The 25134-nt window shown below is 38.5% G+C and overlaps 1 protein-coding gene across 1 annotated transcript in view; it reads left to right on the plus strand.

The window, feature by feature from the left end:
* The window catches only part of MAGI2 (membrane associated guanylate kinase, WW and PDZ domain containing 2), a gene marked incomplete at its 5' end in the record, with an annotated part of 532170 nt that overhangs the window by 207748 nt on the left and 299288 nt on the right, over positions 1-25134 (plus strand). Inside the window, 1 exon segment of the mRNA XM_035896847.1 lies at positions 14463-14582. Within this exon segment, the coding sequence (XP_035752740.1) occupies positions 14463-14582 (120 nt within the window).

A 25134-nucleotide genomic window follows, 5' to 3' on the forward strand; every position in this document is an offset into this window, starting at 1 on the left:
TATATATATACATATATATTTATGTTGATTTAACAGAGTTTTTCCCAAACTGTAGATAAGAGTATCCCCTGAAAGTCCATGACACTGTGTTAGACAATAACACCATAATTCCGTCATATAACCAGAATTTAAATTCTCTTATGAGTGGGGACAAGAAGATATGGTTTTGTTAGCCAAGGCACTGAGGATACCTGTAACAGTTGTCAGAAACTCTGTTTCACCAAAGGTGAATATAAACACCTACCCAAACTGTAGATAAGAGTATCCCCTGAAAGTCCATGACACTGTGTTAGACAATAACACCATAATTCCGTCATATAACCAGAATTTAAATTCTCTTATGAGTGGGGACAAGAAGATATGGTTTTGTTAGCCAAGGCACTGAGGATACCTGTAACAGTTGTCAGAAACTCTGTTTCACCAAAGGTGAATATAAACACCTACAACTAGTTATTATAAGTGTTTATTGTTCCCCTACCCTGAGAAACTCAGCAGCTGTCAACTGTCTCAAGAGATCACAAGAAAATGGAGGGGGCTAAGAGGATAATACCCCCCAAACAGTGATTTAAGTCTTCTAGGGCTACTAAGTATAATGGAAATAAGAACACACAGTAAAAATACGATTATGCTGCATTTGTTTCATGAAGATACTTTATTTTCAAGAGGAACTGTTCAGTTAGAGAGGTTGACCACTGCTCAAATAAGGAGGAGTTAGGCTGGCATGAAGATTTATAGAACTATAGTGTCTGAACATGATCCATACTTAAGGACAAGCGCATATTTGAGTTAACAGAATGAGCTATTTATCAGGCAATGTATGTATGTCATGTACACCACTTTCAGTAAATTGACAAGTTATAAATTCATCTCAGATTTTACTGCTATTGAATGCAGTGGTGCTTCTACATACTGGGTTGAAGGGACCACTGTATTAATGGCATATGGCACCAGAAAAAAAAAAATCACATTAGGATTTGGATCAGAGAGATGATTAGTGTGAAAAAGCAATAGCAATACTGTATGTAGCTATACAGAACCTGTGAGTTGAACTTTGAAGAAGCAGAAGTGCTAAGATGCTTAAAAGGAAAGAAAGGGCATAATTATAAAATAAGGAATATTCACATTCTCTGATAGCTGGGGAGCTAGAATCACTGACCCACCCTCCTCAGGGAATTCAGTTTTGATACTAATTATTAGAGCTACAAATTCTTAAATAATTAATTACATCCATAAAAATAAAAGTAGTATAATTACATATGTTTTTATTTGATATAGGTACTTTTAATTTGCTCTGTTATCATCAGTAGCAACAGATGCCAGTTCTTGCTATCTGTTTGGAGCTAAAATAAGTGGAATTAACTCATCTCTAGTGACTACTGAATTGGATGTTGCAAGGTTGATTATTACAAGTCATCATATCAGAAAATGAAGCTGTACATAAAAAGCAGTAATTTTAATTAGCCAACCAGGGTAACACTTGTCACTCACCAACAACTTTTCTTTCGGCATTACTGAAGACAAGAATATCAAGGTCACACCTGGGACTGAAATCTTTCAGGTTGTTCCAAGCCCTTCCTTATTCAGACATAACCTTCCACATAACACGTTCCTCTGGAGTAAGGAAATTGTCCATCAGCTGGAGCATGGAGTCTTCATGAAATGACCTTCACCGTTGCTGTAGCTACAGCTCAGAAATAATTCCTGTAGGAGATAAGAATAGCAGTGGGCTTCCCCTCATTCAGAATTACGTGACATTTATTTCCTCACCTTCACTGTACTTGACTCGTTTGAAGTTAAATCTAAGCTTATTTTTTTCCTATCTTCAGAAGAAGAATGAACAAAGGTTTTTTTTAATTTCTTTTACAAAATTGAAGATAGTCACAATATCTAAATCTGCAGCAGGCATTTTTAAGTTTGTGAGTATCCTATAGAATAATGACTCCTGTATAAATACTTTATTCAACTTGTTACTGAGGAATTTTTTTTAATGTGAGTTAAGCTGAAAATAGGGGTTTTTTTCCTAAAAACAGATGGGAAGAAATCTGTTTCAAATAGTCATTTTTTAATGGGGAGTCATGTTTTTAGGGAAAATAAATTACTATAGAAATTAAGACAGTTTCAAAATAATGGATTTGTTTTCTGAATAACATAGTAGAAGTGTTCCATAATGCATTTGTTTATCTGAAAGAAGGAGAATACTTTTTCTCTCCTGCTGTTTTAAACTGGGCTTTTTAGAACAGAAAAATCAAACATTGTGTTTCCTTGGAATTTACTGCGTAAGTTCATAGTTCAATCAATACTTTATTCCCTATGAGAAACAGTGGCTGAAGAGCAACAGCGAAGTTTTTACCAAGGACTCCACATCATTATTGTGTATATCCTACTTTTGCTGTTTGTAGTGGAAAGTAAGAGGATGAGAGAGGGAACAGGATGCTTTCTCTTACCCTGGAAGCGGACAAGAAAGCGTGTGCTTGCTATGCCAATGTGCCGGAGAGGTTCAGCATTCGACAGCCTGTGACCTTCACATGAGAAATGTGCTTCTGGACGCACAGAGCAGCACTGCCGGGGGAAGCAGCCTCTCAGCATGACTCCTCCTTCTGCTCAAAGCCTTCCTGCAGCATGCAGCAGCAGCCCACACTAAGAAATCCTGTCTAGCACTGATGGGATCCCTACTGAGGGGAATACGATTCCCTGCATCTCAGTTCAGCTTTTGTTCTGCTGCCTGGATAGCAGTTGGCCGCCAGGGATTTCAGCTGTGAATCTGCTGGAGGTGCTGCGTGCCGTGTTGCACAGCCACTCATTCATTTCTTTGAACTCTCTTCATTGAAGAGGAGTGCAACAGTATCTGCTATTGCATATGAGCATTTTTTGTCACCAAACCAATGTCTAGTCCAGCTGTCTGGTGAATGGTGCAGAGATTTGGCTGTATATATCAACTTTTGGGGTGAAAGCCAAGGTATAATACCATCAAAACACACCATGGGCTGGAAGATTGAGAAAAAACAAGCAACTTGTAACTCTCTTCTACCGTTCAGACACCATCCATTGTAGTTTTTCAAAGTATTTTTTGATTCAGAAGAAGGGATGTGCTCTGGATTGGCTCTTGCTCCCATGCCTTGTTGGATAGATATTGTTCAGAGGTACAGCAGAACACAACTATGAAGTGTATGTACAGAGAGACAATTTTAGACTTGTGTCTGAAGACTGCCCTGTTTTAACTGCAGATTATTTTTTTCATTCGCATATATTAAGTAGGTTCCCTATTTTAAGATAAACTCCCCTCATTTTTCTGTATGTCATCAGCCCTAATCAGTAAATAACCCTTATAATCCTGTTATTGTTTCATATTATTGACTCATTGATTAACTGTTCTGTATTACTGACATAAACTTCCAAAACAGCTGAAGTGAGTTTGGCTTAGGAATACATCTGTTGATGGTTTCTGTGGCAGCCTATTTCACACCCCTTCTTTTAATGCTTCACAAAGTAAGACTGTAGATCTAGAAAATCCATTTATAAATATTTCCTAGATTTAGTAGCAACAGCTAACAACTTCACAAATCCTTTAAAAATATACTGTTAAATAGATATTACACAGTGTAGCTGGCTCCCTAAGTTTGAGTAAAAGATGTAGAGTGAATAAGAATATTAGTATTTTTTCAGTTTAAAAGTTATTCTTGCAGGCATTGCAGAATCTTTCGAGGTACACTATGATCTGTATATGGTTTAAGCAGGTTCTTCAGTTCTCTGTAGTAACATGTACAAGCTGAATAACAAAAGTCATCCACAGCAATTTATTCGTAATGTTAATAAAATCAACCGGTATGAAAGCAGGTTCTGTTATTGATAGCAGAAGTGTTGCCCCTTATTTCAGACATGGTGTGTTTCCAGGATTTCTGAAAGTATATCAAGGTACAGTATAAATAGATGCTTTGACATCACAGTTGAACAAACTGTCCCAAATCTCACTTGACAATATTTCCATTGGTGCTCCAATCAGTTGGACCGTCAGTACGAATAATAGAATTGCTAAAATTTGGCAAAAAATCAGCTTTAATACCTGACTGTTTAGTAGACCTACACATGCCAACAGACTACTATGCAAGTAATTCTTTAACTACGTCATCTGAAGAGCTGCAAAAAGTCAGACATTTCACAGAAAAGGCTTTGCTCTTCCAAAGACGTTAAGAAACCATGTTCTAATTAAGCTTTTCTAGTAATAGAAAGGACTTTGCATGTAATGAGGTGTACCCTTATTTTATTGGTAACATCAAAAGTCTCTGTCTGGATCTCATTAGTGGAAGACTTTTATAAATCAGAAGGAATATATGGAAACATAAATGCTCATGCGTACTTGCTTCTCTCACCAAAATGCCCCAATGCATGGCTTGATTCTTCAGATAGTTCTCTTGTGCACATATATTCAGTTTCATAGAATCATAGAATCATAGAATCATAGAATCACAGAATGTTTTGGGCTGGAAGGGACCCCTAGAGGTCATCCAGTCCAACCCCCCTGCAGGAGCAGGGACACCGCTAACTAGATCAGGCTGCTCAGAGCCCCGTTATAGTTGGAGAAAATGTTTATGGGGGTGCAAAGAACTTTGTGCAATGGGAATCAAAGCCTAAATTTCCAAAAGGGGTAAAGATACATCATCATCTTTCAGTTTATATCTTTAACTGAAACAGTGGAAATCCATGAAAGAGCAATACTGAATGCCTAAAGCAGGTATGAAAAATAACCTTGGACTTTATTAATTATTTATTAGCTCTGCAAGTTCCTAATTAACCAAAATAAAACCCTTGACTTCCTACCAGCACAACCTACCATCCATTTATAATCAGGTTTTCAAATTTCCATTCTTAAATGTTTCTTTAGAGCAGTTCACTTCTTTCTTTCCTATCTGTTTGGAAAAGATGCAGTGTTTTAGTTTTATAATAAGCATGAAAGATATTGGGACATATTGCAGGGTGTTTGCTAAGACATAAAGGTGTTTTATGGAGAAAATCCCAGTGTCTTCTAGAGCTTCATGGCTGGTACTGATTCTTCCCTTAAAAAAACTTTTGAGGCAATAATATGGAATCCAAAAGGATTCATAACTGCTTTTCCTTCTTTTAGTCTTTTTACTTTTTGAGCACTGAAAATCAGTTTCTTTCAGGCACTTGCCTAACCTCTGTATGGTCTGCACTTCCAAATGCCAGAATATCCATAATTTCCCAATTTTGTATTTTCCAGGAATTACATAGAATATATTTTAAGTGTTTATGGTATCTGCATCAGCAACATCTTCTCTGACTGTTTTTACAAGTATCTTCTGCAATATTCCATGCCTAACTTGACACAAAGTATTCACACTTCTCTCTTATTAGCTTCTATCTCTGAAGTCTATTGTTAACATCTTAAAAGATACTCTTGGCAATGATAATGAAAAGAAGATGTTATATTTGCTCAAATGCTGTGCTGGCAATGGAGCTTGTATGGCTGGGCTTAATGCTGGGTCAGAGTTGCTCGTAAAAGAAAATACTCTGCAGACTTAATGAGGAATTCACCAACAGCAGCAAAGTGACCCAATTCGTGCCGTGATTGCCAGGCAATGAGTCATGTACCTTTGTAGAGGGAACACCCAGCGTATCAGTGCCTGTCACAGGGTAACAGCATGGAAGTGCAATGATCAAATCCTCAAATGGTGTAATAGGTAGCTCTGGCTATGTCACAGTTTATTTTAAACAAAATTCTTCAAGTATCTGTCTCAGCCTACAACTCTTGTGCTGTGTTTCTTCTCTGGGTGTCTTGCTGGTTCTGGTGGTCCTCTCATAATTACCCAAATAAATGAACGAATAACCTTCCTACCAGCAGTCCTCAGCTAGAATTACTGTCATTTCCATCTCCTGATTTTACTTTGCTGTTCAGCTTCCATATGACTTAATTTTCAAAATACATAAATTATCTTTGGGCTGTTTTCATGTGCATTGTACGGTGTCTGTCACATTGCACAAAACCAAAAGAACAAATAGAAAACCCAGGCTGTGTTTAATTGGAAGCTACTGAATGCATATTGAACCTAAGAAAAAGTTTTTGAAAAGATATATGCATCTGGAGCGTAACAATCCTGCTAACCACCAGGCAGGAGCTTATCTAGCTTACTTAATACATATGTCTCAAGTTTAGAAAGAGTGAAAATCTGAAGAACCACAGGTTGAATTCATATTCTTTCCATAAAGAACATGCCTATCTGTTACTAAGTGCATTGTAGGTCTCAAATCCAGGAAGTCACTGTGTTTGTTTTGCACTATAAAATATAAAATACATTGTCCTAAGCATTATGTGGTATTGTAGAACGTGGGCACTACAATCTCGTATGCAGTCCCTTAAGACTGCTTTTCACAATCTTACATTTTACTTCTTCAGGAAAAATCAAAATGTAACAAGCAATGCCATTAATCACAAAGTATACTAGAAACTGTTAATAATGTGGGTCAGGCTTTTTTTTTTTTTTAAGGGTTTCTTTTTATTTGACTCAAATTCTCCACCTAATTTCAGTGGGCACTGGATTGAGCCATCTAGCTAACCTGTTATTTCTGCTAATAGCAGTGGATACTGATGATGCATAGATACTGGAAAACTTCCTTTTAATTCATGTGAATTAAATATCTAGAACTGAAACTATTAGTTCTGTGATGAAGTATAGCTAAGTGTTTTTCCCTTTCTACTAAAACTTGGTCAGCTAAATCCTGGAGACATTTCTTCCAAACAGTGTCTGATTTTTCTCTCTGTGTACAAGCAACACTATAAATAACGCTGCAGTCTCACAACTCAGCAACTGCTAAATGCCTGGCTTTGCCTCACTGTAGAGCATTTAGCACCTTTGCTAGCAGTGTTTGAATTGATTAACCTGGAGATCTTCAGGATCACATTTGCCAACAACCTGCTTATTAATGCAGTTTGAAACTATTACACCTGAAAAGTATTGTCAGGAATCGGGAATTCATTCCTTTGCCTCTGCAAAGTGTAGCACACTTAGAAAGAGGAAAAAACTTGTGCTTTTCATGACCCTTGGCAAGAAGGGACTTATGCTACCGTGTTTTATGTTGTCATTACAGGAAGTATCATAAACACTTGAAGCTTCCTGCTTTGCAGTACATCTAAAATCACTTTACTTGAAAATTACGTTTATTATTCTCTTCAGCTGAGAATTCAGTAGATCAAGACGAACGTGGTGTTTCTCTGTGTAATGCAGTTAGTAATTTGACAGGACAGGTGTAATTTCCCATACATTTCAGTTCCTCACAGTAATAGTGTCCCAGAATAATTTCGCAAACAAACTATATTAGGTTTGTGTGGCAAGATTTTGGTAATGGGGCGGGGGGCTACGGGGTGGCTTCTGTGAGAAGCTGCCAGAAGCTTCCCCCATGTCTGACAGAGCTCACGCCAGCCAGCTCCAAGACCCACCGCTGTCCAAAGCCAAGCCCATTGGTGATGGTGGTAGCACCTCTGGAATAACGAATTTGAGAAAAGGGAAAAGTTACTGCACAAGAGCAACAGCAGCCAGAGAGAGGAGTGAGAATGTGTGAGAGGAGCAGCCCTGCAGCCCCCCAGGCCAGGGCAGCAGGAGGGCAGGAGGGGCTCCAGGCACCAGAGCAGATTCCCCACAGCCCCTGGGGCAGCCCATGGTGGGGCAGGCTGTGCCCCTGCAGCCCAGGGAGGCCCATGGGGGAGCAGATCTCCCCCTGCAGCCCGGGGAGGACCCCACGCCGGGCCAGGGGGGTGTGACCAAAGGAGGCTGTGACCCTGTGGGAAGCCTGGGCTGGAGCAGGCTCCTGGCAGGACCTGTGGCCCTGTGGGGAGAGGAGCCCAGGCTGGGGCAGGGTTGCTGGCCGGGCGGGGGCGAGAGACAGCATGGGATGGACTGACCCCAACCCCCATTCCCCATGCCCCTGTGCTGCTTTTGGGGGGAGGAGGTAGAGAAACTGGGAGTGAAGTTGAGCCCGGGAAGAAGGGAGGGGTGGGGGGAAGGTGTTTTAAGAGTTGGTTTTATTTCTTATTACCCTACTCTGATTTGATTGCTAATAAATTAAGTTAATTTCCCCAGGTCAAGCCTATTTTGCCCAGGATGGTAATTGGTGAGTGATCTCCCTCTCCTTATCGCAGCCCACGAGCTTTTCATTATATTTCCTCTCTCTTTTCCAGCTGAGGAGGGGAGTGATAGAGCGGCTTTGGTGGGCACCTGGCATCCAGCCAGGGTCAGCCCACCACAGAAACAAAAGAGCTAATTAAACATTGTTGAATTTTTCTAAGGCAAAGCGTATACAAGGTCGTACCAAGGGCTCAGCTGAACTTTATTAAAGATTAGCAGTCTGTTTCTGCAGGAGGGATCCCTCCAGCTAGTGTAATGTATGACAGCCTGGCGTACTGCTTTCCACAACAAGCTGTTGTGCCGAGCAGAATTACAGAACACATTTTCAGTAGAATGTTTAATAACAGGGCTTTATATATTAAAGATTTTTTTTCTCTTCATGTTTTGTTATATTTGGAACAAATAAGCACAATAAGGCCCTATTTGCTTCCATACATTTGGAAAAATGAATCTAGGAGTAGTTCATTATGCAAAAAGGGCTAGGTTATTACTGTGCCTTTCATTTACACTGTAAATCCTTGTGGCAAAGATACACCTTGGCTTTTGTATTTACCTCACTCAGAAGGCACCAATCTGTGAATCCAAATGCAAATCAGCTTAATAACAGTGAAGGTGTTTGGATAACAACAGAGTGTGCTGTGTTTGCCCTTAACTTGCAGTTAAAAATGTAATCATATAAATATTTATAATACACCTATAAGCTCAGAGCATTGAAACCTGTGCACAAAGTCTGTGAGTAGGTATTGGACCATGCAGGGACTAAGAACTTGACTTCTACTCTCCTGACCGTCACATAGACTGTACAGGAACACTACTCGTGATATTGTCCTTGTAATGCTGCCAAAGGCTGTAAAATACAGTTTACTGTGGAAGGATGAAGTGCTCTTGAAAATGTGTCTATGGTACTGAGCACAGAACACTTTTCTGAGTCTTTCCTGTCATAGTTCTGGGATTTTTAAATGACATTCGTATTCCTGTGCTGACACATAAATACATTTGCCTTTTTTGATATCACACATAACTACATGGAGTCAGTAATAAAAGAAATATTGGGAGAGCACCTTTCCTGCTTCTGAAAGTAGCAGAGCTAGGCAGAGACTATGAGACTCAGTGCTTCTAGGAAGTGGAAATATTTTCAAAGTCAAACTGAGCACCTTGTTCCGAAATAAGCACTAATATGTTATAATTATGTACTTGGATGCTGAGATTAAAAGAAAGACATATAAATTCCTAGTTGTTCTCCTACCTGGACTAACTGGTGTGGAGTTTTCTATCCCTGGAGTTCTTCCAGAGTTAATAATTCCATAGCTTTATACTAATAATGGGAATCTGGGCTGAAGACTACATGAACTGACCGTTTTTCCAACTTGCACTAGCAGTCAACATAAGACTTCCATGTTAAGTGTTATTTATTGTTCCCCAAGCTCATATAGGCAGTATTTCAAAAATAGTTTATTGTTATTAAATTAACACACTCCTTTTCTGGCTCATTGTAAAGATTTCTTAGGTGTCTAAATGTATACCCTCAGGTGCTTTATGCTCAGTTAAAAGAAAAATGCTCCTTCAAAGGCTATTCATGTAAATGGCACCTTCTCTCCAGAAACATAGCGCCATCATGTAACATAACACTGAGCATGGAAAGCCTGCACTCAGGTATGGTGACTCACCATGTTTCCCCTGCAGGACAGAAGAAGAAACAAGCTGAAAAGGCAAAGGGAGTTTTTTTTAAATAAAAAAATAAATCTGCCACATAGCTTAAATATCTCTAAACTGTAGCAACCACCCATCTTGAAGTTGTAAATCCAGACAAAGTAGTTGCTCGGTGAATGACCTTAATATTGTTTTTGAGAGCAAATCGATGAACGATGCAAGCAGTGCTCATGAAATCAAAGAAAGTCAGTATCAGTCCAGATTAGGTCAAGTTCCTGTAATTTCTAAGGTACCTTCATGTTGTGTGACAGTACTCGCTTGTATGAACTGGTCGTGGTTACTTGCAAGCTGCTCCTTTTGTGTCTTCTGTTCAACAGCAACAATAGATTGTATTCATCATAAATATGCATAACGCAAATATACTTTGTTGGTTTTGATCCTGGAAGATCATGTTCTTTCATTATGGAATTCAAAGATTATTTTTTCTTACGTTACCATGGTAACAAAATGGTAACTGGGTTCCTATTTTCATTTTACATTAATAAAAGGCTCAATATTATAAGCAGTAGCAAGTGTGCCCTATTAAGCCTTGATGCTATATAACAAGAGGTGTGTTTATGTAAAAATATGAGGCTTAGAATTAATCCTTTGTTTTAAGTCTTGAATCACCATAGTTTTAGGCCTGCTTATCTGTCTGTATGAGTGTAGTTAAAGACAAAATCTATTAAGAACAGTAACTCTGCATTAATTTAAAAGCAAGCAAAAAGAAAAATTGCCTATGGTCTGTAAGATTCCTATATATAGACCTCAACATTCAGATCTTGGTGGGTGTTTAAGATTCTCCAGTAACTGCCTCCAAGTCTGTTAACCTGCACATTGCAAACCCTATGGTGCTTACAGAAAGGTATAAAGGACGACAGAAGTATTAATAGCAGCAACTCAGTTCCTCCAGGGTGAAGGAGTAAAAGAGGCAATAACTATTGATTATTCCATTAGTCAGGGAATTGCTTTAACCATTTGCAAGATCTCAGGTCCTCCAGGCTGAGGGAATAAGAACAGATGCAGGAGGGAAATGGGACTCAGTAAGATTTTATCAAGAGCAATAAAGTTCTGGTGGGGATGGAAACTGCTGTACCTGGTGTAAGAGTCACCCTGAACACATGCATCTAGGGATCATGGTTTGCTCTTTTCTCCATTTTTTGAGGGAAGTGAGTAGTTGCCATCTTATAGGAGTACAACACCCAATGTATGACACAATGCAGAGCTCTTGGAGCAAACTCCCTAAGGATTATAAGAAAAGAGGGTGAAACCTTCCGTGTTACCATCTGAGTGACCATATTGTCTCCTGGCATTGTAGGACAGACATAGCAGGTATAGGTAGAAGTGGCAAGAAATTTTCCAGAAAATCTGCTCTTCCTTAAAAGTGCTCATTTGTGTAATTTACCCATTTCAGTTCAACTTTCATGAGAAAGGGTTCCTCATCTCCATGCTGGGATATCTAGTGAAACCATGGGTGCAAGAGAAATGGACAAAGGAAAACATACTGTAGCATTACCAGTAGCTATTTAGTCACCTATGAAAATCGGTGGGAAACTGAGATTCAGGGAGACTAAATTAAGCAGCTGCTGTGTACAGTAGCACATTGGTGATTCTGAAGTAGAGTTCTGGGTCTTTTGGTTTTGCCACAAAAAAACCATTAGTCTCATCTTGAAGCAAAATAGCAACTATTTGAAACCTTGGAGTGTTATAGAACAAGATAATGATTACATTTGCATCTGTAAATATAGGGCATCTCCTGGCTACATTACATGTGGGACAGATGATGAGCAATTCGACTGGAGAACAGACAGGCTAGAGTTAAGCTGTGTGTTAAGGATACTGAGTTAGTCTATAATTGGACCATGCATTTCATTTGAAATAGTGGAAGCAGATTAGACAGAATATTCAATTCATAGTGCAGGGCATATGCAAAGGTTATCATGTATGTACCATATCCAAAAGAACGTGACTAAGTCACGTAAGGGCAGAAAAGTCAGGTCTTTAGCTGCCAATTTAAGAGAGGGATCCAGAATCTGAAATTTAGTCCATTACACTTTTCTAGGCAAGTTGACTGAAGACCATGACAAAAATAGAGAAACACGGGGATAATTGAGTCTGCTGTTGGACCTCCTGTGAGACTTTGCAGTCATCCCTGCTGAATATGACTACTGAATATCCCTGTGTTTGAAACAAACTACAGTAGTGTATTAACACTCAATATCACAGAATCATTGAAATTTTAGATTGAGAGGAGCTCAGTAGGTCATCTAGTCCAACTTCCCACTCAAAGGAAGGCTTACCTCCACATTTTATGTAACTTGTATTTTTGTCTGATTGATAAACTTCTGGTAATCCTAGTTTGGCTACATGAAATATTGAAGAAACAGTAAACTAGAGGTACTAATCTAATATGCCAGCTTCTTCCCTGTGCCATGTCTAGGAATAGCATAGCATTGATTTGCCAGTGTTTTATGAGGAAGATGCAGTTCCTGTCAATAGACCTTCGGAGTGAAAAATTCCTCAGGAGAGAGCATGCAGATCAAACATCTGATGCCTGTGCTGTTAGCAGAGCTCCCAGGAGCCCGGGGGCTTGCCAGAATCCCTGTGTTTCTGCACAGTTCTCACAAAGGGCTGGAGATCTTTGAGGATGCTGCTGCATCCCCAGGGCGCAGATATTCCATGGGGAGTAAATTCAACATATTTATGGACAATCCAAGTGTCTGAGTGTTTTAACCATAGCATCCCTGAAACACAATAGTAATAATCTTAACCAACCCATTTCTGCAAATATGAAATTCCCAGAAATAAACAAAGAAGATGAGTTTTAGTTTTAAATGCTGAGATGAAAAGGGAATTGGAATCAGAAAAATGAGGGAAAGTGTCTTATAGATTTAGCAAAACATATTCCTGATGTTAGCTACTGAAATACTAGCTTCTCAAGTTCTTTAAGTCTTTGCTGTAGACATTCAGGCTGCCTGTAAGGAGAGAAAGGTGTCTATGACAAGCAGTCCAGGTAACCTAACTAAGGTACCATTGACAGCAAGGAGTTTGGACAACTCTGAAGGCCGTCCAGTGTTTTGGCAAAGCTGAACACTGGCTAGTAGGAATTCCTGAGAGCATGGGAGTCCTGTCATTGTCACAGAGAGAACCTTGCACTTCTAATATGTTCTTCATTGCATGGAAGTCTCCATTATCTCTAGCTGTAGAGTGGGATTCAGTATAAGGTTAAGACAGTTGCATTTTGGGCAGTGCAAGTGCATTTTGGGCATTGCAAGGGATATTTTGTCCTTTGCATATCTGCTAGCTTCACATGGATATCTGGGGCATCCCACAGAGACCTATGTATGGCCAACTGAATTGAGCTCTTAGCAGGTAGGCAGCTGAATAGCTCTCTTGCTTACACCATTGATGAGATCTCTATTGACTGTAATAGTTTATACACATGGCAGAAATGTAGACAATTAGACTTAGCTTTCTTAATCTCATGCTGAGTTTCTCACAAAATGATTCAAGAGGTTTAACTGCAGATTCTGAAAAATAGACATCAAAAAGTCGATGAAATAGGTTTTATGTTAGCTTACCTGAAGAGATGTCTGAATCACTGCTGCATAATACAAGCTTCACGGTACAGTGTTCAAGGTGGTGGATTAATAACTGAGGAAGAGACAGTGTCTTTTGCACAAAATCATAACGTTAAACTTCTGTCCAGGAAGTGGAAGAACTGGTTTCTAGCCCCTTCCCAGTGCCAACAGTCTTGAAACCAAACCCTGCGAGTGTGATGTAATCACTACAATATTGATAAAGGTTTGATTGATTAAGATGTTTGAAAGACTCTGAGACTGAGGAGGACCTAAAACTCTCCCATTTACAAATGGAGTTTTGAGCCATTTAGTGGTTTTAGTCAAAATAGGGATAGCCTGACCATGGTAAAATGGACCATTAGGAAATTAGCATCTCAAATTGAGATGCTTCCCTGCTAACTTCTCAACTTCTGCTAGCTAAGTCAAGTCACTTCTGCCGGCATCTATGGAGTTCTGTCGACCACAGATGACAATAGGGGCAATAACTAAATATAAGCACATCTGCAGTTTGACAGCATGGTTAGCAGGTGATTTGAATTTGATTACTCAGTCGCTTAAGCCTAACAATTTATCAAGTCCGCTTATGTCATTGAAACAAGCAATGTGAATATAACCCTTACAGATTTACTTACAGATTTATTATTTTGTATACTATACAAATGTTTAAAAGATCATGAAGCAGATTAACTGTAGACTAGACTCTGTTTGAAGCCATAGAAAATACACATCAAAGATTCGCGTTACCTCTGAATGCCTAGTGTCACTGAGGGTCTTTCTAGTAACATAAAAAGAATAGCAGTATGATACCTTTTCATGAGTGAGAATAAATAATATGGATCCAAAGAACTTCTGGCATGATCTTAGACATACATCACATACGCCTTTGTCAGCTTCAACCAATGTAGCTATACGGTTTTGAAAGACATCCTCACAAGCAGGATGTGCCATAGAATGTGTTGGATAAACGGTTTACTTTGTAAATTTTCCAAAACTTTCAAAAAGATCATTCTATATTTAGGTCATGTGCTTGACAGCATGTCTTTCATCTTACTAATAGGCACCACAAGGCCACATAAGGAGGGGGAAGTCCCTGGTGTGGACTATATTTTCATCACTGTTGAAGATTTTATGGAATTGGAGAAAAGTGGTGCTCTCTTGGAAAGTGGAACATATGAAGGTAAGCACGCTTTTACTGCTAAATCTGTCTCATGTTTCCATTATGCTTTTTTCTAATTTGATGGAATTGCACTGGGACATCCCATTACAAATGTGTCATTGCTACTGTTATGAGAAATTTGTGAAGAGCCATTTGTCAATTATGAAAATATTTTCATATGTAAAAGTTAAATGCAGATGGGTGCACTGTAATTTTAGTATATTATACCGATTAAGAGAAACAGGATAATACATTGCATTTACATGAAAGAAACACTGGTTCTTTATGCCAAATACTTGAGGAGATTTCCACAAAATTTCAGCAAACAGCTGCTTCTCTAACATACGACAAACAAACTCTACAATAGAAATAATTTGTAAGGCTGATACTTTTCCTTTGCATGTCTGATCCTGCAAATACCAATCTATAACAGGGGTTGAAACCTCAGTATTGAAGTAAAACAGGAAGGATTTGCTATGTCACGTCTTATGGGCTTTGTAAAAGTTATTGAAAAGAACTCATTATTTTTTTAATATGATGGAGGAATAGGAACTGTCCTAATGACTGTATTAGAAAATGTCTGTATATGGGGCAAAGAGCCAGCAGCTTATTGCAGAACAGTGCTTCCCAGGAGAACTCATGATTCATCTGCTTTAAAACCTTTTCCAAAACACAGCTATCCTGAAAGTGAAACTACTATAAATGGAAGGGCAGTTACATAGCAGGGCATTTTAATAAAGCCAGAATAAAGCTATACTAGTTTAAACCAGATGATTCTTAGAAATACACTAGCATTTAAGATAACTGAGTAATGGATAGATCTTTTTACTCTAATTTTCAAAATGAGAGGGAACACCCCACATATGACAAATATGACCCATACATATGAGAATACCTGGGTGAGTAGAACCATTTACAGGAAACAGCCCCATATTTTTACCTTGTAGCAAAAGAAGCAATGAAGACCTTTTTGTCCTGACTTTGTGCCTGTCAAGGAAAGCATCCGAAGATAAATAAGAAGCTATTCACCCCAAAGAAAATCATTAGCTCTGTTATAAATAGCAGGAAAGAAGGTAATCCTTTCTCACCTAATCAGCACAAAGTACTCATTGGAAAGTAGATAAATTTTCATAAAGAGTTATGTCAATACAGACCTTGTAACAAAGATTTCCATTAAAGAAGGTCAAATAAAGGAAAATATATTGTCTTTTTCCTTTTCTACTTTTTTCCCCGTTGTCTGGCACCTAATGGTAGAAGTTACCTAAACATTAATACAACACCACAATTTTACGTTTATCAGAGATCCATTAAATAACAAGCCTTTCCTGAAGTATCTTTTTGTTAGCTTAGGTGTTTGAAACTAATGTTAGAGGAGCTTAAGTAGCACAAGCCTGTCATTGCTTGACCATGTAATTTCATTAGTTTGTAGCAAGTTTGTAGAGATTGAACTGCTAGGTTAAATTAATTCACAGTGCTCTTCTGTCGCTTGAGGGATACTGAGAGGTGTCTTTTAATACCAGCTACCAGAGCCAAGTGGACAGCAAGGTGAAATACTGGTTGGGAAAATCTGCATAACTCCTTAAACTGGCTGAGGACCTCGCTGAAGAGAGGTCCAAAGTCGTGACTATGCAATGTCTGTCCTGTCATTCACTGATCACAGATGACAAGCTCACTGAAGCCGAGAAGTCAGAAACTAAATGCAAAACAAAATAAACTCAACAGACATATTTCTACATAAATCCTGTCTTTGATTCCCACGTTTCCCAATCACCAGCTGTGCATTCAGAAAAATAATAGATAATATATTATCTGTCTATGTATTATGGCAAATAATAGATAACACATGAGAAAATATACCTAATTCTCCTGTTCCCATACAAAGACTTTTGGACATGACCTTACAAAGTTAGACCCCCCATTTCCTGATTAATTCCTCATGACTGTAGTACCTTCCTCAGGGAAGGATTTTGCTAATCATTCCGTCACAAGTTTTTCTGAGCACATTAAGTCTGCAGTGATTAAGTTTACTGGTGACAATTATACCAACCAGAGCAAAGATATTTTCATTTCCCCCCACTAAGAGAAGATGACTTTTGAATCCTTCCATAGATCAAGTAACTTATGTGAGCATGCATGTTCTGGGAGATGAATTTTCTCTCCTTATCGACACTGGTTATCAGGCCCCTGAAACAAATCTTTTTAATGATTCTCAGTGCTAATAGATTTCTTTATTATTTCCTTTTTTTGTCTTGAAAAAAAATATTCTGTATTTAGTTAAGTTTCTATAGTTTAGCTGAGCAGGTCTATGCTGATTGTCTAACCACGGCCACTATGTACCAGTTTGTCCCTCCCAGAAAAATGTTTTAAAGAAGGGATTTCTCATTTAGTTGAGATAAAAAGAGAGACTCTGTGTATGTGTGTTGTTTTTCACTTCTTGACTAGAAGGGTCGATTCAATCAATTTACCTTCTATTGTATGAATTCCAAAGAGAATCAGAAACATCCAGGTAAACCAGAGGAGAAGGAGGCCAAGTGGAGACTTACCCGACACTGAGTCTTTGTATTGTTCATTATAGTATTCAGTACTGTTGGAAGGATGGATAATTTCTCATAATCATGAGAAAACGAGTGAAAGCAATCAGAAATTTTTTGTTCTGATGCACGCATATTGTAGTTGTGATTTCAACCTGGACAGGACATAATGTAAAAGTGAAACCAGTATATATTCTTAGAAAAGTAGAGTTCTACAGTTCTTTTTTTTGAAGCACACAATATTTTTTGAGTTTTAAAATAGATTCTTAAGTTACAAAAGCTTCAGAATTAAAAATAGGATGCTCTGTGACCTCCTTACTACTTAGGCTTTGAATACGCCTTTCTTTGTCTACCACTTTTATGACAACTGTGAATGACTGTAGTATTCCAAAGTGCTGTAGAAAAACAACACTATATTCATGATAAAAACTCTACAAATCTCTTTTTTTTACCAGTTTTGCAAATATGAAAATATTTAGTTTCAGTAGGACCAAATCCATTACTATTTTGACCTTTTCTATTTATGACTTTTTGAGCATCTGCTGAAAAGATCAAGCCATCTTTATAGATATGAATTATTTTAAACATACATAATGGTACATAAACAGCTGCTGCATGTTTTGCAGCTTGTGCAACTTCCCTGTGGCAAAGTTCCATGGCAATCTAGGTGACACTGTTCAATGCAGAACGAGAAAAAGAATACAAGGCTCACTTCTACTCTCAGATTAACAGTCCAAGTCACATTAATTCAGCAAGATTGTCATTGAGTTCTGAATTTGTAATAAAATTTCAGTGAATTCCACCAACACATTGCTATTTGGGGCAGGGAGTGTTTGCCTGAAGCACACAAAACTCATTTATTTGGAGGTCTTTGTATAATAGTGCAGCCAAATCCTAAAGGTTTCACTTTGTTTCTTTTTAGTGGAATTCCAATTTGCTCTACTGATTAAAGGAATTCTAATTTGGCCCTGAATTATAATTTCATTGGAGATAAAACTTGTTTCCAACACAGATATTGGGGTAAGGTGAAATGACCATAGTTCTGTACCAGAGGAGGAAGTGTTCCTGTGCAGGGTGAAAGCCACCTGCCTCTGTTATGCAGACCCATGTAGCACAGGAGGATATGGCCCAACAAAATAATGCACATTCCTTTTCCGATTTCTGGAATGAAGTTCATAGATGGTCTTTGAATTGGCACAGTAGGTGCAAATGTATAAAATGGAGAACAACAAAGCTGTGATGAACAGACAAACTGTGTGTATATGTGTGTGCTATCTTTTATGACTTCTCCAGTAGGAGGGTTGGCTTGGTATACTGTCATCTCTCTGATACAGCAAAACTTGTATGGAGACTTCATGGATCACTCTCTTCAAAGGCTGTTCCCATCTCCTTATTAGGTCAGCAAAATTTCTTAGCCAGTGCAGCATATCAGTAGACTGAAAATGTGCTTGAAATGTATATTAGTTAAGAATGCTAATGTTCATAAACAGAAATGTAACAGCTTCAATATTATTTCCAAAACCCAGATATGTTAAGGCACATGACTGAACATTATGGTAAGACATCATTATGAAGTATTAATAATGTAAGAGTGGAAGAATAATGCATGCTATGTGTAGAATTGCCTTTTAAAAGTAACATATGCAGTAGCAGTACCAGAAATAACAAGAATAGTTCAGTGTATAAATACTATAAGAAAAAAAAACGTGTTTGTTGATAATCCATAAGGACATAAACGTATTTCAAATATACAAAAGCAAGACAGCTTTTAGCAGTGTGGAACTCAATAACAAATTCAGACATAGAAAAGCTTGTTCATAACCATTAAAGATGCTGCAAAATTATGAAAATAAGTGAAATCAACCAGTATACCTATGAATAATGTACTAAGTAGAACTCTCTTTTTTTCTATCAAATTTTTGTTTGTCTCAGAAGAGCTCCAGAACAGTTGTTTTAAAAAAGACAACTTATTTACTATTAATATAAGAATAGTCCTTAATTTATTATTGGGGTTGGACTAGATGACCTCTAAAGGTCCCTTCCAACCCCAATCATTCTATGATTCTATGATATCCCATGAAAAGCAATCATTTTAATTATTGTGCCACTAATTTTCTCAAAAATCCACTTTTTATCATTTGTTTGATTGTTTGTAATTATCTCAAATTCATTTACTGGTTAAAACTCAAAGCTCACTGAAGCTACTTTACCGCTTACATGATCGTGGACTTCCCTTGGCCATACTGGAGTTGGTGGTAAAATTCCAGCTGGCTTAAACAGAGACAGAATTTCAGCCTTTTTTTTTTTTTTTACTGATGGAGTATTATTTGGCAGAAGGCTGAATGTTAACTGGAATTTCCTTAATATTCCAGAACACTGTAATTCTTAAGCCTTTAAAAAAAAGGTTGAATACGTCCCACTGGTAAAACCTCAGTGTTCTGTATTAATTGTTTATCTGAGGACACAAAACTTACAGTTGTTTTAGTAACAGTTTTAAGGGGTCAGCTTACATGTTTTCAGCTGAGTCACCATTATGATGAGCTCCCATGGGAAAGTGAATGTGGGTTGAAGCAGAGGTCTTGTCTGTGACTCTTCCCACACACTGGCATGAAAGCAACACCAGGAGTGCTCTGAGTCCACTCACCTGAAAAGAATCCTCAACCCCAAGAAGTCATTTACGTTTTACATAGGCTTTCATTCCATTTCTAAAGCCAAATTTAGCCTAAAACCTTCTAAATGATCTAAACCTTCTTTTCAGTTACTGTGGTTTCAATTAACATTTCATTTTACTATCTGTAAATTTAAAATATGAGTTAAGGACTGCTTGCTCTATGTAGGCAACGGAGTTTTTAATTAGTGCATTGTGGTAACAATGGTTTTATAAAGAGGTGGTGTTTGATTCTGATTTAAAATGGAAAACAAAGGAATCAGAAAGGTAGATGTATACAGATAAAAATAGATATAGTCCTTCAAAAGCCATGTCTTAACAGCAGAAATTGTTTTCAAGGGCAAAGATGAATGAAATGAGATACTTCTTTATAGTAAAGATCACATCCCTTTTGAAAGTGCCTATTGAAGTGATAGATCCCATGTCAATATGATGTCCACTTCTCACCACCGTATTCAGAGAACATATAAATGTGGATATATCAACACTTAGGTCAAAAAATAGGAGAAGAAATCTTAAATACCGTCAGTGACTTCACGATCTGGTTGAGTTCTTGTACCTGTTCTATATTAGTAAGATTTTATCAGCTTTGTTGTGTTTCCTGCCTCACCCTTGGGGCAGAGGAGTGAGTTGAATCTCATCATTAAATATGAAATGCAAAGAACTAATGATTTTTTTTTTCATAAAAAATAAAGTGGGAAGCATAGCCCTCAAAAACGTAAATGCTCAGAAGCTCAAAAATATAATGCTATGAATATATCAACATGTGTAAAGAATCCTGTCTAAATTTGTTAACACATTTTAAGGCATAAAACATCACATTTACTTATTTTTTTAAAGTTTATTTAAGTATTTTGTCATTTTCTACAAAATCAAATAAATATGATTCCCTTTTTGTACAAAACCCTTTGTAAAATTATATTATTGCAATATAAAGGGCGACTTTCATACTTCTACAGAGCCTTTTTAAACTTTCTGAAATGTAGGATTAGTGTGACAGAATGTATCCTTCCTCCTGTTCTGAACTGGAGGTTGTATAAATGCTCATTATTTTAATAATTGGTATTCCTGGGGTGTGGTTGCTTTTATCTTAGGAAATCAGGGCTCTGTCTTAGCTGGCATCCAGAGACAGAAACACTGGTGACATCAAAACACTAACTGTTATGTGAGTGATGCTGCTTGCCTCCTGCCGCTGGGGCTGCCAGGCGAGGGTGGTAGTCCATAATCCTGCTGTGGTCCTCTCACTCCTGCAGGTTGGGCTCTTCTCCATTTTCTGCTGCAAGGCTTATGGTGAGAGGGTTTTCTCCCCTACATAGGTCCTGCAGCAAGTCACCATCCTCCATAGGAGACTGGTGACACTGCAACCAAGCTGCTGGCTGGAGAAAGCTTACAGATACATGAGGCTGCAGGCCATATCGATAGGCAAATACTATTCTTTCAGAAATATTGAAGATATGGTAAGTTTTGGCCTACTGCAAGAACACAAGCAATAAGAAACTATGACATCCAGATGTTCACCATAATGTAGCATGGTCTCTACAAGTACCTGAAAGGAGGGTGTAGTGAGGTGGGTGTTGATCTTTTTTCCCAAGTAGCAAGTGATAAGATGACAGAAAATGGCCTCAGGTTGCACCAGGAGAGGTTTAGACTGGTGAATAGGAAAAATTTCTTCACTGAAAGGATTATCAAGCATTGGAATATGCTTCCCAGGGAAGTGGCTGAGTCTCCATCCCTGGAGGTATTTAAAACATATGTAGATGTGGCACTTAGGGACATGGTTTAGTGGTGGACTTGGCAGTGTTAGGTTTATGGTTGGACTCGATGATCTTAAAGGTCTTTTCCAAACTAAATGATTCTATGATTCTATTACTCTATGACAAAGCGGCACCTGGACCACATTCCAGGTCGTCAAACCCACTTCCACGGGCATCCAGGAAATAGAAGCTTATGTGGCTATAGTTTTATGTGTGGAATTAGAAGAGTTGGACCATTCTGTCTTACAACAGACCGCATCCTGATGCAAAGATGTGTTGGCTCCTTCATCCTGTGCACTCCAGACAAATCAAAGAGATTGCTGCCTTCTCCATGGCTTCTAACAAGGTTCAGCTGAACGAAAACCAAGAGTGATTGCAATTGTCTCTGTCTCCAGGAGAATCTTTCTGCTCACATCCCCCACCCAGTAGATGGTTGTACCAAGGATGGCCATGGATAGACCTGATCTGTGCATGGGTTGAGTAGGCTGTGATTGGGATGTACTGGACTGAGCTGTGATGCAGTCAGCTGCTAGACTGAACTCCCTGCCTGGCCCTGCCAGAGAGCTCTGCTGCCTGAGTAGAGGGTGCTAGATGGCCAGAGTAGTGCTTCTGACCATCCTAGGGTGTTGGCTGGTGCTCTCCCTGAGTCGATGTGCAGTGCTTCTTTCAGCCAGCCATGCCATGCACAAGGTCAGAGACTAGCCACTGTCACATAGGGCTTGGTAGAACCCATAATTCTGCTGGCTAGTGCTGCCTACCTCAGAACTGTGCGTAGACGTTCAATTAATCTAATTTGTGTTCTGTTGAGATTCTGTGGCTAGCACAAGCAGCAACTAATTGTCAGCTCAGGGCTGCTTTAAATTACATCAGCTGGTAATTTTCCTAAGGAAATCAGAAGGATTTATGTCGCCCAGGCACACAACACTTTTTTTTGCTCATGCGTGTTCCCAGGATGTAGAACAGGACCAGGCACCACAGAGCCCATATTCTATGGGTCTGTTCTCCAGAAACCCTTTCTGCTCAAACAGGCTCACTGAAACAACTGTCAGTGTACTTTATTTTATATCAAAACTAGATCAGCACCAAGAGGATCTCAGCTCAAGAAACAACTTTTGCCTTTGTGCTTTTTCTGAGCTGGGTTGACCGTGTGTCAGCTCAGCCCAAGACCTGCCCTATTCTTTACAATTCTGTGCAGTCACTACCAGAAAGGTATTAACAAACTGGAGTGTCCAGACAAAAGTAATGCAAATTACCAGGAGAGCTGTAGGGAATAAATTTAGAGAACTCATCAGATAGAGCTTTGTGCAGTAATGATTGAGAAGCTCAGAGAATTTAAAATGTGTGAACCCAATGGATGAATAAAGATAATTCAAAGTTGGGCAAATAAGTAACCAGGGCTAATGTGATGTATCTGGAAAAGATGAACATTTGGATTTAATACTAGGAACAAATTTTCTCATACCGATGTGATTTAAATGTTAGAATAACCTTCAGAGGTGGAGATACAAGTTTCATCTCTTGGGAAGTTTAAAAGTAGTTATTAGTAGAAATATTCCTGTACTAGTCAAGGGATTAATTAAGGGCTGTAGTATAGTATTGTCTGCTTCAGTACAGTATTTATTAACGCTGTCTATGTGACACATTAGGTTTTCAGTCTGGGGGGCTTTTTTATAAAGCAGATCACAACCAGTTAATGTGCGCATTTCAGATACATTTCTAACTGAACTTCAACTGCAATATGTATTGTGCTGTTTCAGTTTAAATGCAGTCGGTATTAGAAAAACACTGTCAAACTCTGTACAGCCTGAGCTATCAGGCTATCACACTGATAAGGCACTTTTGTCTGTAGTTATTACAAAAGATGTTAAAGAATTCAGCATCTCAAATTGCAAATCATAATGACGCATCATTGCTCTGGAGAAATGTTTAGCTAGTTTTCTCAGTTACAGATATCTCCATTTTTTAAGATGTTACTGGAAAGACACAATGTTTGTTATATCCAGTTTAGGTGCAATTATCATATTATGTCTTTATGAAGTTCCTTTGGATTTTATATCCTCTTGGATACTACACATTTTTATTTGTGATACTTCTCATTATTTGGCTTCAGATGAGAAATTATCACCTTTCTGTAGCAAGTAGTATACTGCTAAATGCCATAAACTGCAGTCTGAAAAGTGTTGGGGAGGCTTTTCCTAAAATACATGGAGAAAATCCCCATCGCTACAAGTCTTTCCATTTTGTCAACCTCAAAATTTTCAAAAAATATCAAAGTAGTTTTAAGACAAGGTATACTGAAGCTTCCATAATACTTTCCTATTACCATCTTCCTATGAATCAAAGGATTTTTTGTTTCTCAATATGTTCCCTAAATCTTTCTTGACTTTTTTGAAGACATTTTTAGCAATTGCCTCCTCAACCCTTTGCTCCCATAATCACCGCAACTTTTCCAACATGATAGAGAATGGTCCCAAAATAACATCAAGCCAGCTTCCCAGCACCTTCAGATGCATCCTACCCAGTCCTATGGACTTGCATATGTTCAGCTGACATAATTAATACCTAATTTGTTCCTTCTGTACCATGGGTAGTACCTGTCTCTGTCAATCTTTGCTACTAAGCAAAGACCTGAAAGGCCTGGGAATGAGCAGCAGACCTTACCAGTAAAGGCTGAGGGAGTGAATACGTTGAGTCCTACACTGAGGTAGCCTTTTACATCCTCTCCATCACTTGGTCACCTACCAGACTGGGCTGCAGGCCCATGTTCTCCCTGGTCTCCCTTTTGTTGCTGCTGTGGCTGTAGAAACCTTTCCTGTTACTCTTGATATCCTTCAGTAATTTCCACTCCAGTTGTTCTTTAGCCTTCCTAATTCTGCCCTGTGTATCCAAGAAACGTTTCTGTATTTCTCTTTGGTTGCCTCTCCATGCTTCTGCCTCCCTGACACACGTGTAGTGAGGAGTTCCCTGGGAGCAAACCCAACCCCTAGACTCTTCCTTTGTTTGCGCAATGTTCCATAAAACCAGGATAAGGCTTCTCTGTACTAGCAAGGATTAGATTGTAGTTTCTGTATTTCTATTCTCTCAGCAGAAATTGCTTTGCAGCAAGACATAAATATTCCTTTTTATGAGGTCTTGGGAGGAGTAGCTGTTTTGTGAAATCTCACTTTGATTACTCATGTTGCAATAATAGGGTATTCTAGGACTTTGCAGTACTGCATGCGACCCTGGTCATGGCTGCTATGATGGACTCAGGTGAACAAAAGTGTGCATCTTGCTGCCTGCTGATACAAAACAAAGGAACGGGCTGTTTTCTATCAAGATGACCTTAAAATCACGAAGGACATGGAGAGAAGTAGATTGTGCCATGTGTGGAATAATGAGGTATAATTGTGGGAAGAGGGCCTGGGTTTGTATGGTTAATTGAAAAGAAGGATTCAGCTACTGATACAGCTTTTTCTGCAATAGTGTTACATTACTTCCCAAGTGATCTAATTAAAACAAGATAAAAAACCAACAAAACCCAAGCAACTAAAATAAGTGTTTGTGTTTCAAAGCAAGGCAGTTTCTGATTAAAAACAAAGCAAAACAAAAAACCCTAAAGATATTAAAACCAAACAAAA

Source organism: Egretta garzetta, unplaced genomic scaffold (genome assembly GCF_000687185.1).
Source record: "Egretta garzetta isolate BGI_Z169 unplaced genomic scaffold, ASM68718v1 scaffold156, whole genome shotgun sequence".
Lineage (NCBI taxonomy): Eukaryota > Metazoa > Chordata > Aves > Pelecaniformes > Ardeidae > Egretta > Egretta garzetta.